A 16,218-nucleotide genomic window follows, 5' to 3' on the forward strand; every position below is an offset into this window, starting at 1 on the left:
ACCACTTCGAGGACTTTAGATTCAAGTGTACCACATGAAAAAAAAGACAAATTATATTGGAATATTTCAATAATTACTTTCAATTTACTTCAGAAATACCCACACAAACTCTTTGGATTTCCTCTACAACAATCCTTCTTAATCCTGTGTGTATAAATTCTGCCACTTCTGAACTACCAGTGATCAAAAAAACGCGCAATGCATTTCCTTTGCCATGAAAAAAGAACTTTCACTGCTCTGGGTCACTTCCAGAAGCCAGAAATAAGTCCAATTCCTCCTTCATGGAGAAACAACTTGAAAAAATTGGCAGGAAAACCTAGTTTCTTCCACATTCACTGCACGAGAAAAGTGATTGTACTCTCATACAAAAGCGCTTTATAAACTTCCAAATCAGCGGAAAGTTTCTGTATGGAAAAAGAAATGATAAAATAAAAATAAAACCCAGTCAGGGGTTTCAGTAGGCAACTTCATATCCATGCCCAAGCTAATTGGTACTATGTATTAAAACACTGTTTTTTCAATTCAGTAAACTTTAAAAACATTTTGGGAGAAGGAGTTACCCTCCTGATTATGTTCTTAAAACAATCTCTCATAGTTTGGATATCAGTTTTCCCCTCCAAAAGCACACAAACTTAAGGTTGACATCGCAGTCACAGGCTGAAAAGAGAGAGCAAAGATTCATCTATTTGCCACAGACCAGACGGGGATTTCACGGAGATCCAATTATTACAGACCACAACCTAACACATGGCTCTTCAACAATGTTATCTGATGACTGACTGCATCTAGAAAACTGGTACTTTCTCCTACGTTCAATCTGAATAGTTCGTGTTTTTTCAATTAACATACATGAAAGGTAACATTAATATACTGAACAAACAAGTTACTGATCCTCTTAAAATAAATATATTTCCGTAAGACAACAACTAAGACAAGTCCACATTATTATAAGTATCATTCACGAAGGGAAATCCCAGGTTTGCAAGTAAAAATAAATAAAATTTAAAAATTAACAGGAATTCTTAATATTCACATTTGATGGCTTTAAGTAAAAAAAATATAGATATTAAAACACATACCTGTATATTTGCTGAATATTTTCAGCTTTGATTTCCTTGAGGATTTCATGGTAGTTATGAGTGCTATTTGGTTCTGGAGATGCTGGAGGAGAAGGGCATTTCTTGCCCGCATAATATCCTATCACAATTCCAAAAATAAATAAAATCAAAGCAGCACAAAATACTTTCAGTATCTGAAAAAAACTGCAGCGGTGGCTCTTTGGTGACTGTCTTGAATAGTGCGAGATGTACTCAGGGTCTTCCTGAAGTCTCTGGAATCTTCCCTTAGGAGATGCTGATGGCTGGATGGGCTCAAGATCGAGATCAGGGCTCTGTGAGTTTCCCAGATGATGCTGGACTGCACCATCCAGTCGGAAATGGTCAAAGCCAGGCTCCTCCAGCTCTTTTTCCATGTCCCATTCCAGTTCTAGCGCTGTGGCCTGGAGGTCATCACTGTCAAGGTACTGGCCCTGGGTTCTCTGGTCCGCATTCACTTTGTGATAGGCCATCTTTTTAACTGTGAAAACAAATTTTAAAAACAAAAAACAAACTTGAGTGTTTGTTTTCTCACGTCTATGTAAACAATTTATTTATGCCTCCTTCGCAAACCTGGGAGAATTGAAAATACGTATTAAAAAGCAGAAACTCAGTTTCACTCTATTTCCACCTTCCCATTATTCGTTGTAGGATCAGTAGTCCCACAATAAACATCGAAGAGGAAATAAGATATTTAAAGGAATACAATATATTGAAGGATATGAGTAAAGGGAATTGATGAGTACCAATGGCAAAACACCAAAGTTAGTCCATTATTTTTGTCAGTCTCAAGATAGTAATAAAAATTTGAGTGAAGGTACAGAATTTCCAAAACAATTATTTATTATCTGAAAGTCATTTTAAAGCTTAACTGTGCACATCAATTTTATTGCACACACTGTACAAAATAATGCTGCTAAAATAAAGTTGGAAAAATAAAAATAACGCTTGCCTGGTCTGACTCTAAACATGAGGAAATGAGAAGTTAAAAAAGAAATTTCAGAGTAACATTCTACTTATACATCAATAAAAGACTTCTTTTTAGATGTAAGATTCTATTATTTATAGGTATTTTAAATGCATAGTTCCTGAATGACTGATGAATTTACTTAGAAATTGTCCCAGCTGTTTTGCTCCACTTATTTTTCCCAATTCAATGAATAAAAATCACTGCCAGATACATATTTACAACAACAAAATCAGTCCTTTAATAGCGTGGCATACTTCTAGATACTTCGAAGAAAGTACAAGCCCTCCAATGGGAACTGACCTCCAGTACAAACATCCAAAGTCAATTTCCAACAAACCATTTTTAACAGACTGCATCAGTGGGGTGCCATTTTCCTCCATACTTTGACAATAGCTATTCCATCACATAAGTATCTGTAATCAAGGGCTTTTCTAACTTCAGACTCATCAACTAGAATAAAATGATAAAGATATTAAGCTTCTTGCAGCGATAGATATCAAACCAAACCCTACAGTACATTATCCTTCCATTTTGACATTTTAAGGCACTTTCTAGGAAGTACCTCCAGATAACGTTACTGGGGCCACATAACAGACGAACCCAGTCTACAAGCACAGAGGAATTAAGCTTGTTTGAAGCTCTTTTGAAGAGAACAAACATTAGAAATCATTGACATAATGAACAGCCTATTGTCCACCAAAAGTCTGTCTCACTCTCCACCAATTTACAGACTATTTCCTTGTTCAGGCCTATAAATATCCCTTGTCTATGCTTGTCAGAGCAGTCCAGTAACAGCAAAGACAGCACATACCTGAGGTGCGTGTTTCAGGTTTACCTACTATACACACTTTGCATATCAATTCTCCACCTGCAGTCCAAATACTACTTCTATTCACAGTGGAAGCAAGAGTATAAAGTGAGCTGAATTAAGTTAAAGCACATTGCATAATTTTAAGCACATTTGAATCAATGGACATGCATGCTTTTCAGACATCCAAATGTTGCTGGAAAGCCCACAGGGAATCTTTTAAAATCATGCTAGTGTCCTTCAGGATCAAAAATGGTTAGCAAAAATATCTTCCCTGAAAATATGTAGATAGTTCAGAGCTTCACAGATTCTGGTCAATTTAGCAATCACTTAAGTGCTGCCATTCTGAGGTACCTTTGTGCATCTTGCCATGATGCATGCTTAAAATTATGCATATGCTTCATTGCTTTGCAGATCAGAGAACAAAATGGAAAAAATTTTGTAGCTAAAGTCCTATAAAATAATACATTATAATTTTTCCAAGTGAATAATCATATATTCATAAAAATATTCGTTTCAAGGGACCTTTGGAGATTATGTAGTCCAGTATTTTATTCAAAGCAGGATCACTGCCAGGCACATTACGGTGTTGTCCTTCTGAACCTTCAAAACTTCTCAGGACAGAGAGGCCAGCACCTTTCTGTTAAGCTGAGGGACTTCTCTTCTGAAAATTTTCCTAACATCAGCCTGAACTTCATGTGCCACATCTTGCCCTTACTTTTACCACCTGCCACTACCAAAGAGTTTGCTGTCACATTTCCTTCATCAGCAGAAGAAACAAGCCCTAAATCAGGAACCATTTGCCTGCAGTCTCTCCAATTTCTCAGCATCCTTCTTAACAGAAAAATCCAAAGCTGGACACAAGAACTCAGTTGTGACCTTGCAGTACAGGAGAGCAGTAACATCCCTAGATATGCTAAGCCGTAGACAGGGGACTGCCTGTCTCAATCACAGCTCTGCTCCATTTGGCACCCCCTTAACGCTTATCCCAGAGTGCTGGTCTACAGTGTACCACGTCAACCTACTCTTCCCCAGTTGGACTTCACTTCAATATCTCCTGAGAGCGTGTGCTGTCTCCTCATCCAGTTTTTGGGAAAGATGCTGAATAATGTCAGCTTCAGAACTGGTCCACTGATGCACTGTGCTCATTTTACCAGGCACCTCACAGCCATCAAGTGCTAATAAATATCTTTGGAAAGCAGAACCAACCAATCTTCAAGCTATTTATCTTTCCTTTTGCTTTGTCTCCTCCTGTTTTGTTGGTGAAGGGAATAATTTGCAAACCATCAGTGACACAAGACACTATTAGGTAATAACAACTGCCCAACAGGTTCATCTTTCCAGCACCATTTCATACTGCTTTCTACCAGAAAATAATTAAAAGATGAGTGTTTTGCCCTTCAAAAGTGAAGCAAATCTCTTCGATATAATTTTGACTCCAGAATTAATGGAGTCATTTAATACAAGGCTTTAGTCAAATAACTCCTAACAGGTTATGGCAGTATTACCCACAGAATAAGAATTAAAGGCAGTTTTAAGACGTAGTTGCATGGCTAATGATCTTGCTGGATTTATAAATTGCATCCATTGTATATCAGTAACACTTAAAGTTTTCTCTGCATTTATGACATTTTAAAAACATGTGCTATTGTTCAATGAAGTGTATTAATAAAAGTTATTTAAATTTCTACATATAAATACATAATAAAAATTCATACAGAATTTCTTTAAATGGTTATTAATGCAGTGAGTAGTAACTGCACTCCACAGCATAATATTTTAGGAACTCAGCTTGCATACAAAGTACCAAGATCAGTCACCACACTTCAGAAAAAGAAAGCTAAATGAACTGAAATTAAAAAAAAAAAAAATCATAATACATTTCAGCATCGTACTTGAGACAGACTTCGGTGGGATCTGCTTAGCAATGCATGTGGTATAGTTGAAGAATACAAAGAAAGCAAGAACAGCCCCAGTTACGGTCTTCATTTTTATAGTAATATATCCAAGTTCATTATTTGAATTTAAAGACACAAAAAACTTAGCAAGAAGCATCTGAAATCAGATCCCATACTGCATTTAAAATGATTTTAGAAAGCTATTGCCTGGTTCTGAATGATATAAATATGTATTTTTTATATTAGCAGTCCTACTTGGCTGGTTAAAGGGCACCATGACTTGAAGATTATGTGTTAAATATAATTCTAGGTAAGAATTAGAAGGATAAAGAAAACGTTACAAAGAGAACAACAATATAAAAATAGGCAATAGAAAGAAGGATAAACTGTTAAGTCAAGAAAAGCCACTGTGATACTCTAGCTCAGCCTTCTCAATAACAAAGACCATAAAACGATACATACTTCTGAAAACTTCAGGAGACAGAAAACCCAACCCATCTGCTAGCAAGCTGTTTCGACAGTTAATTGCCGCTAAATACATATTTTATTATAAAGATAAAAGCGCAATTGTAAAATGCCAGAAATTTGAACGTGCTCAAATAACCTTGAAAGCTCTTTTAGAGAGACAACAAAGCGGATCATAAATTGTGGAATACTGGACATAGCAAACTGATGAGCAATTAAACTCATGTCCCTTTCTATACTTGCACTTATTTGCGTGGAGAATATTTATAGTGAAGTATCAAATCAATGCTAAATATCCTTTCAGTTGAACATACACAAGAAATTAAGTGAGTTAACCTTAACAGATCATTATTTCCTTAGAAAGTCCATTTCAAAACTACCTATTCTTTGATGTTAAAATAATGCACTCACCTTCTGTCTGGTAGGTACATCTTGTTATGAAACTACTAGAAACCTCTTATGATGTTTTTCCTACTTTAATCCCTCATCAATGAAGCCTTTGAAGGCTATCTAATGAGGACTACATGAAAGGTGTTGCATCTATCTCACATTGGCTCTCTGTAATACCTCCCCTACAGAAAGGTCAACTAACATGAATACAACATGAAACCAACAAAGAGAAATATGAATATATTGCAGTAAATTCCCTTATCTTTGTGACTAGTGCTGTAGTTGTTAAATCCAGTTTACAAGCAGAGGATTCAGGCATGTTCACAGCAGGAAGAGTGGCAAGCATTAACACGCTGCCCAGAGCAAACGCCTCATTGGTCCATTTGCCGTTTTGTTCTGAAAAAGCAACTTATACCTAGCAAATGTACTAAAGGTATTACATCTTCTTTGTACAGTCAGAAAAACAAAAATCTGGGGCTGTTTTCTAATGGTTCTCCTTTTGATTCTTCTCTCTCTATTCTCTATGCAGGGAATACAAAACAGGTATGTCACCTGATGGAAGGGCAAATAGCTGCACTCGTTCCAGAAATCAACACCCACCACACATACATGTCTTTCAAACGTATTTGACAGCTATTCAGTATTTTGTTGAGACGATGCCAAATTTCAGGCCTATACACATTTCTTCAGATCTGAAAAAAAGATTGTTTGCAGAGGAGATTATGATGCCCTTGTCGACAGCAACATTACGCTAATTCAAAAAATATTATTTTTCCATCATCTCTTCTGTAATTTTCTACAATAATGATTTTTCCTTTCCTTGTGTTTGGGATATGGGCTTGGCAACCAATTTAGTTACAGCAGAGAAAGTTTTTTGTTGCAAAAACCATATAAAAAAACCAATGGCAAAATCGATGTGCTGTTCCTGCTTCCTTCAATAGCTGGCTCAAGATGAGAACAGTCAAAGAAAAAACTGAGCAATACTGTCAAGTAAGAAACAACAGGCAGATCAAATGTGAGAAAAACGAGTAGAGCACGGTTAACCATTGCATTAAAGTTGTCTGTTCATATAACACTACTCAGCCTTCACTTGGCTTCCATTCCCAAAGTAGGTCTTTCCTCTGGTTCTGGTGGTTACAGCTCAGTTTTCCAGGCACTCTGTGTGATCTGGAGGTTAGCAGCAACCTCCTCTGCATAAGAATCAATCTCCTCCAAAGTATTCTGTGAACCTTCATCTTTCCCTCTTCCCATTCTCCCTCAGACCAAGTGCCTATACAACAAACTAATACATTCAATCTTCTTGCACATTTCTTTTTTTTTCCATAGTCAAGGTTTCATCAAGAAAATATTTTTTACCATGTTCTCCTAGATGTTGTAATTGCCTCTAAAAGAAAAATGAACCAAAACCACAAAGCTTTACCAAGAAAAACCAAAACTGTTATTGAGGCATTTGCATTTAGGCTTACAGTTGAATTTTATGAGAAATAAAACTACGGTAAATATTGTTTAAGTTGAAAATGCTGACAGCAGTAGCTGCAATAACAGGCCCTAGAAGCTTTTAAGAAAGTTAATTTTGTATGACTCATTCTGTGCTGTACAATATATTTTTTTTCCCCCAGTCATTTGTTTGGACACATTTCACTTTGCTATATATATTTTTTTCCCAATTGCTTTTTGCTTTTTAATTACAGTCAATCACAACTGAATTACTCTTAAAAGAATGAAAATAATTTTAACTACTAAAATCTGAAAAAAATATACATCGGAAAGCTCTTATACTCTAAATCAGCTTGGCTAGCAGGAGTCCACTACAGTTTAAAATGTACAAACTAATATAAAAAAATGAGGCTTATTCCATTTCTTAAAAAATAAAATAAAAAAAAAAAAAAGACCTTAAGAAAAACCCAAAACCACCACCACCACCACCAGTACCTTTCCAAGATCTGCTTCTGCTGAAGAAACCAGAGCTAATAGCAGTAGGAAGAAGAGCAGAACAATTCACCTACCAGCTCCCTCCTGCTCCTGGTGATACACAAAACCAGGTCATCTAGACCAGTTCTCAGAATTTAGGATTAACTTCACAAACTTTTATGGTTACAGGAGATAAACCATGGATTCATCTAGGTTCTGTGCTTTTCCAGTAGGAAGTAAATATAAGTTAATTAGTAGACAAATTAGTAAGTAAATTCTATTAGTGATTAATCACTGTATCAGCAAGATTTCACATTGAAATCAGAGAGATAAATGACATACGAAGCCCCAGTGTCTCAAGTTCAGAGTAATTTTTTTTATAAAACCAGATTTTAATTGAAGTATTTAGAATGTTGATGAACACAATAATGGTTCCATTGTCACTATGCTCTCATCTTCTAACTTACGATAGAAAAGCAGGTCAGTACTTACAAAACAAACAACCAACCTTGTCTCAGAGTGTATTTTATAAAAGAATAATTTCATTTCTTGCTCAGTGGGTTTTTATTGAGCTTTATCAATTTCAACAATGACACAGAGCCCTTAAAGATAATGTATTATGGAGCTCAGGATGGCAACATTTACAATTTAGCTTTATTGGAATTTTACTATATTTTGATAGATGACAGTCTTAATGCTTCCATGCATGGTTTATAGCAGAAAACACAACAAGGCAGCATCATCATCATCTGGTTTTCTGAATCTGTATCCACAGAATTCAGAAAATAAGCAAGTTTACTTCACAATCACACCAAATTTATTTTCTGGGTGAACTCTCAAATGTTAAAACTCAACTACACAGAGTAAGGTTGCCACGGCAACTGCTACTGCAAATCAAGATTGAAACATGTTTTTAAAAGCCAGTTTAAATTCCCCACCCCCCGCACACACACTGAGGCACGCCGACACTCCAGAACTCCAAGAAAAGGCAATAATGCTATCACTAGCTATCCACCATGGCAAGGCTAGAGGACAACCACCATAGCTACTTTCTCAGCCTGGTGTGTGACAGTACCCGGAGATCTCTACATATTGAGGCCATACATGAAACCTTGGAGCCATTACTCTTATTCGCAGGGTCTCAACAAGGAAACGTTAATTTGCCATGTGATGTAATACTAGAAGATTTAGCATCACTACAGCCATAGGCAAAGAGTGCAGTGGTAATACGTTTGGTGGCCTTTGACCTTTCTGTTTTGTTTTGCATGGTGGTTTTTTTTCCTAAATCTCCACTGAAATAAGCTGTCAAGTTTGAGAAATGTCAAAGTTTGGTCATTTGAGTCTGCCCAGAGGTGTAATTTTGCATGGCGTACAATTCCTGTGAATTTATCACATTATTTCACACACAGTCAATGTGGTGTGACATTCAGCATCCTGAGCACGCTGATGTCTACACGCTGAAATGAGTTCATGCTTTTTCTTTAAAGCAAAAACCGAGGTGTGTTAGTTAAGGTCAACTGAGGAATCCTTAATGGATTCATGGAACAAAGAATCAAAGGAAGCACCTCTTCTCTCTGCCTCTTTATCTGTTACACAGTCCTGCCATGCTCCTGATCCAGCCTTCCACGCTAGGCAGCAGCAAGGTCAGCATCTCACATTGAAAACTGATTCATTCATTTACTTGAGGACCACTCACTTTGCAAATGTGTTCAAGACGTTTAAGTAAATCTGCATGTAAAATTCCATAGAGAAATACTTCCATGGGAGAGATTTACGCTTTGGTGCTATCCCTTCCAGAACTATATCCCAAAAAGCAGCCAGATCTGATGGACTTTTCTGCCAAACTCCACCTCATAATGTCCACAGCCCAGGGAGAAGAGGCACTGCTGCTTCCAGGATATGTGGTTTGTTGTTTCATCTTTAGCCTCTATGTGATAGACTCTCAGACATCAATTACGCACATTCCTCAGCCTTGCTGAGATGAAGATATATCACGCTGAATAAACTAGACAAGTCTATTATCCTAAAGAAGACCTCAATTCTCATTTGCTCATTTCAGCCTTTTATAGTCACTTTTGACACAAGTTGGCAGATAAACTTTTATATATTCAAAATTTATCATACACTGCTATTAGGCTGAACTCTGAGCAGTTCTTATTAACACCATTAGTCTGTACTAATGAAATTAAAGTAATAATTTCTTAAAAAGTAAATGTAATACTTTCCCACAAACAAAGCAGCCTTAGAGAAGAACATAATGAATACTTCACAACATAAAATAAACAAGTCAGCTCCTTTAGAGGAAAAGTTTTTGAAAAACCTTCTTGATCTTTTAGACCTTTGTGCACAGCTATTAGAACTTAAATAGCTTACACTGTTGTATTTTTTGAAGTAAAGACCTTAAGAATTGAAGATAAGCAAAGAACAAAAACAAGGGGAAAAGAAACATTTGTGAAACACAGAGCTTATTACACTGAGTTAAAGCAAGCTGTAAGCTGTATAATAGCCCAGATACTAAGACATATTACAGCACTTGCCACCTAAATTGCAAGAATGGTACAGGAACAGGAGGACCAATGGTTTGCACTAACTCAGCTTTATACCATCGGTTAAATGTGTGCTGATGGTCTTGTAAGAGGCTGGATACCTGAGCTTAGGTACATGTTCTCATACAACATCTCTCTTTAAAAAAAAAATACGACAATTTGCTGACAGTGGAATCCTTAAATAGCCACAGAAGAACAGCAGTGGCTAACCAGTCACTGAACATACTTTACATATCTTCTAATATTTACACTTACTTCCTCTCTTGGATTGTAAGTAGCAACGTCCAAAAATACCCCAAACAACAGCAGCGAGAGAAGACTAATTCTTATCTTCTCTGCAATCAGCTGAAAAACAGAACATTTCACAGCAGAATACATTACAGCTTCTCAAAAAGGTGGGATGATACATCATTTACACTAATTCTCTTAATGCTGGATAGTTATACAGAAATAGAGTGATAGAAACACTGGATGGTGGGGACCTCTAGGTCCCTCGTGCTCCAACATCCTACCCAGTGTGACCGTGGCCATGAGCAGATGGAGTCACCAGTTCTAAAACTGAGCTGATCGAGTGTTCAACCAGTGCTAAAGGGTTCAACAGGAACACGGGTTATGAAATTTCTAGCTTCTCCTCTATTGCTGATACATCTGTTTCTTATTAAAAATAACACCACTACGCAAAAATAAAAATCCTCAAACCTGTAATATAACCAGCCATTAAAATTCACACAGACATTCCTGCCTTAAAAATAAACATGGGAAAAAAAAAAAAAAAAAAAAAGACAGGCATAGAAACAGAAACAAAAGCCTTAATGCACAGCCCTAGCAGCCATGGCATACAAAATTCATTTCCATTAATGAGACGTGGTAGTCCCCAGGCCAGCACCCTTTGCATGTGAACCATGGTAATCAGATTGTATGAGCATTTGTGGGAAGCTCATGGGACAGCAACCAACTATAACAATATAGCAAGCACAGCGGATTAGCAGTTTGCTAAAAACTGCTTGACTTGTAACCCTTGAAGCACACGAATGATGCAGATTTCCTGAACCCGTGATAAGTGAAGCATTTCATTTTGAGAATCACATTTGCTGCAGACTTTCACTCAATTTGTGTGCCATCAAAATGCGCACAAATATCCTTCTCGTTGGCATCTTGACGTGACAAAAGTACAGAATAAATAAATAAGGGTTGTGTCAACTCAGATTTGGTCACGCATATTTCCAGCACGATGCCTTGCTATTTGCTGTTCTGCACCTCCAAAACACCCTCCCATAACCCCAGCAGAGCTGGTGCAGGACAAACATACAGGCACTCCTACCAGGACACGTTGCAGCTGCTCAGCAGGTTCCGATATGCACAGAATGTCAGTTCCTAAAAGGCCTAACAAGACGAGATCCAGACTCAGCCAGGCAAGCTTTTCCTTTCTAAGAAGTGCTAACAAGCGAACCCTTCAGACAGGAGGAGGAGAAAAACAAACCAGAACTTTGGCTGTCCTTCCTTTGGCAGGAATACATTTAATTGCTTCCTAGCTTGGGCTTTATCTGCTGTGTTTTCCCAGTGACAGGAACAGATGGAAACTTTCCCTACTTGAGACAACTGTGTTTTAAAAACACTTGAGTTTCAAGGGAATTTCAATGTCATTAGATCTGTAACACTTTTTATTGACTTTATTCCCAACTTAATTCTAAATCATCTCAATCACCAGTTCTCAAGTCACCTTTTGAGCAGAGCTAGGAACAATTAAGAAGCCAATGTTCTAAAAAACAACAACAAAAAAACACAAAACAGAAAGAATCAATAAACTAATTTCTAAAGGACACAATTTCACAAAAAAATTAAAAAATATTATCCATAGCAGACTCTGAAAAGGTGTGCAAAAAACATTGCTGTTAGTGAGGCTGAATAATAGAAGAACCTATTAAATTCAGCAAATTGCTATGTATTTTTAATATTGTATTAATCTCTTTTTTTTTTTTTTTAACCAGAATATGAATTATAGCTTCATTACCTGTTCTCCAACAATACTTGGGTATATCTCCTTAAAGATAAGAAAAGACTTCACAGCATAAACATAATAGCAACCAATCATTGCTTACATGCTTCTTCAGTATTTCTGCAGGCCTCTGAGAAACTGCATCAATTGCTGTAGTTACTATTATTAGGTCCCTGGTCCCCTCAGCTCTTCCTTCCCTTTTGAGATATCAATGAATAAACAAAAAAGTGGAGACAGAGGGATAAAGATCCACTAGGCATATTTTCTTCAACCTCAAAAATGAAATAGTTTTTAGTTTCCCCAGGAACATCATTCAAAACTAAACACCTCATGCTTTATATGCCAATTATTACTCTCAGAAATAAATACAGCCTCACTAAAAATCTGCATTTTGATGAAATTTAATTTTTTAGCGGGAATATTTTCCCTCATGAAACATCTTAATTAGCTTTATTTATATGTGACCTAATTTCAAACTGAAAAAAAAAAATGAAGTCAAGATATGCCCATGAGCTCCATCAGAAAGAGGATGAGGCCACGCAATTGAAAAAAGTAGAAGTGTTCCCTTCATTTCTGCTGGTTTTTGCAGAGCACCGTCTTCCGCTGAGGTGCATACTACAGTTTTTTCATGATTGACATCAAGGGGAGAGAAGCAAATCAGTCTCCAGTGAAAAGCCACCCAAGCTTATGAGAAATTCAAAATTATTAAATTTATAATTAAGATGAATCAAGAATTCATATTAGAATGTAGTTGGTGCGTTAAAAAAATTGAGAGCAACATTTTGGATGTTCCTTTTTCTCCAATGCTGTACATACTGTAGTTGAGATAGAAGTACCGATAATTTCTGCACCTATAAAGGTATTAAGAAACAGTGAACTATTTCAAGTACACTTCATAGCTTTTATAATTTATTTATGAACAGAGATGTTATTAAAAATAAAAGACTTTCAATGGAACTTAAAAGTAACTCTGTTTTGAGACTAAATGTCAGACAAAAGGCACGCAAATAAAAACTCAGTCATAAACCAGCGCTTCATCACAGAATATTTATCCTACCAAAATACACCACAAATCTACATTTGTTATGACAGTGCAAACAAAATCATTACAATTATGTTACCTTTCACATATAATTGTAACTTTGCTTAACTATGTCTAATTCTCTTTAAAAAGAGTATTAAAGCTACAATTCTAATTAGTTTCACTAAATAAAGATCGAAATGCTTTACCTTCACTGCTACCTATTCTCAAGTGTGTGGTAAAGGTAGATAGGAACCAAAGAAACACTACCACTACCCATCTTCATAATTCTGCTACAAAAGCCATGCCAATAGTCTACTGTGCTGAATGTAGAGGTTACAGCCCCAACATTGTACAGACCATTATGTCACATCACCGTGCAAATAAACTGTAAGCTCTCTGTAAAACTGCACAGACCCATAAGCCATTTCCATATTTTCTTTGCTTTTAGATCTCGGAAATAATTAAGCCTATAGTTTAGCCAATTAAAGATCGTATGCCATTACAAAACTATCCTACATTTTATCCTCTACTGCTAAACTTAGTCAAAAATAATTACAGTGAATAAAATTAACTCCACTGTTACCATCTGGGACATGAAAGCAAATATTTTAATTATTCTCATTGTAATTTGGGCCTCACAAAGACCAGTATTTGGGGCACATATGGAATTTGTTTTTATGGATTAATGCCAAAATAGGTGGATGAATACCTCAAAAGATAGTTGGCTAAATGCCCATAAACTTTGTTACCTGGTGCAGAGTACCACAAAGAACTGGAGAACTAGATTTTATATCCAGACTGGTTGTTGAGCTGCTGGGTGATCTCAAATACAAAAATCAGGATAAAAGACCCTGACCTCTGTTCTAAAGTGCTTTTATGTTTCATTCAAGTAGTTATTATTGAAGTGTAGAAATGACTCTCTCATTAGTGATGTAGATTATCAAAAACTCCTACTAGTTTTCAAGACCGTATATGAAATTTCGTATCTGAGGATGGGAGAACACTTCACCTTAGGCAGTGCATACCCGTAAGAATTTTTAATATTGGGCATTAAATTTTAAGGGTATTTGTCCTCCAAAGTGATCTCCCAGCAGAGGAAAGGAGGACGGCACTCTAGTTAAATTAATGAGAATCAGAAAAATTAATATAAAGGGTATGAAACAGAGAGCGGATACGAAATAAAGAGAGAGCATGAAACAGAGAGTGTAATAACTTCAGTTTTTGAAGTGCTGAAAAAAGGGCGCAGGAGCCTTTGAAAATAGCATCTGTTTTATCCGACTGCAAAATGAGCACAAAATTGCAAATGTTAGGTAACACCAGTAGCACAGGGAGCAAAGATCTCTTAGAGCAGATCACAATTTAGATTAATCATACAGCTGAAGAAAAAACAACAAATTCTCACTTAATGAGCCAATTAAGAATTTCCGCTCGAGTCTAAGAGCTGAGATTATTGATGCTCGCACCACAGGTTGCCCTATCTATGAAACGTGAAGCCCACGCATCTTCAAGATGATCACGTTTTGGTTTTGGCATATAGTGAACTCCACCTGCAGACCACTGGAGCTCCTCAACTCTTGCCGATATTAAAAGAAATCAGTGTGCTCAGTTTGTCCAAGCCATATGTTAAATCCAGCAGAACTGAACCAGCAATAATTTTCCATTGTGCACCACAGCTTGTTTGTTACAAAATCCTCACCACGACTTTTCTCTATTTACTTTCATCATTTTAATGAAAGATGAAGACCAACAGCATGTGTTGGCACTCGCTGTGTTTCGTAAGCAACAAATGTGCTGTCAACTAACAGACACCCAGTTCCCCTGCAGGGTCGGCAGGTATTACAGCAATACCCTATAAACTGTCATTCACATGGCTTCAGGTCTGGAAGAAATGGTACGGCTCAAGGATCTTCATGGACTGCTCTCTACAAACACACACTCCATTAACCACCATACTGTAGCTGAGACCATGGTTTATTATTTCACTGGAGCCAGATTTTACCCTATACTTTCTACTTCCAAGCAGATTTCATGTTTGTAGATTTTTTTCTAAATTAAAGTTACATGCCACTTTTTTTTGTTAGAAAAGACACTCAACCGCATGCCTCTCAACGCCCTGTTGTTTAGTCATAGATGAGTACAAAGATGATGACACACTTGAAATTTTCGCATTGAAATCCAAATTCCACTTTTTGGCAGGCGTTAACAGGAATGTTCAGATTAGTCCCTTCATTTTACAGACTTACATATCACGTATTTACTGTTGTGCAAAGGCTAACGAGTTGAAATGCTTTTTACAAAAGATAATGATTCAGCTGTTTAGCTCAATAAACTAGTATGTGACATTATTGAGAAAATGCGCAGTGTTTATCTCTAAACATTATCTTGAATCCATCTTCATCCTAGGAGGAATATTTTACTATTGCAAATATAAACATCTCTACGCCATGTTTTAAAAGAAAATAATTACATTTATAAATATAATATACTTAATTATACCCAGGAAATCAAGACTGACTGCTCGGAGGGTGCAAGTTGCTCACTCCATCTGCTGAATACACTTGCTGCTTTTTTGGCACTTCTTTGAAACATGAAGTATACTTGCAGAGGTCAGAAATGTTTCACAGACACATAAGCAGATGGTGATACAGCAGGTAATAATTTAATTATGCAACTCCAAGAAGGTAAAAATAAGTATTTCAAATATGAGTGACCATGAAATTCAACTTTCTGAAGAAAAAGAAAGAATAAGCAATGTCTATTCTTAACTTCAAATAGCAGTTTTTGTTGAATTGGCAATGATTTTCCACTTATCTACTCTGTAGTTTCAAGCAGCAATAAACAAGAATCATTGAATGGTTTGGGCTGGAAGGGATCTTTAAGAACAACTCGTTCCAACCCCCCTGCTACAGAGACAGAGACATCTCCCACTAGACCAAGTTGCTCAAAGTCCCATCCAGTCTGGCCTTGAATGCCTTCAAGGAGAAGGCATCCACAACCTCACTGGGCAACTTGTTTTAAAATAAGTTTTATGACACTTTTTATTCCTATCACACTTCAGATATTTAATAAATAGCAACAAAAATGACAACTTGTATAAGAAACAAAAATAAATACAA

At 36.6% G+C, this 16,218-nt stretch overlaps 1 protein-coding gene across 2 annotated transcripts in view; it reads right to left on the minus strand.

The window, feature by feature from the left end:
• The window catches only part of NAALADL2 (N-acetylated alpha-linked acidic dipeptidase like 2), a 290,390-nt gene that overhangs the window by 203,137 nt on the left and 71,035 nt on the right, over positions 1–16,218 (minus strand). For both annotated transcript variants that reach the window (XM_010716883.4, XM_085233455.1), the window contains exon 2: positions 1,080–1,575. In XM_010716883.4, the coding sequence (XP_010715185.2) occupies positions 1,080–1,575 (496 nt within the window). The remainder of the gene's footprint in view (positions 1–1,079; positions 1,576–16,218) is intronic.

The sequence above is a fragment of the Meleagris gallopavo genome, chromosome 11 (assembly GCF_905368555.1).
Source record: "Meleagris gallopavo chromosome 11, MGAL_WU_HG_1.1, whole genome shotgun sequence".
NCBI lineage: Eukaryota > Metazoa > Chordata > Aves > Galliformes > Phasianidae > Meleagris > Meleagris gallopavo.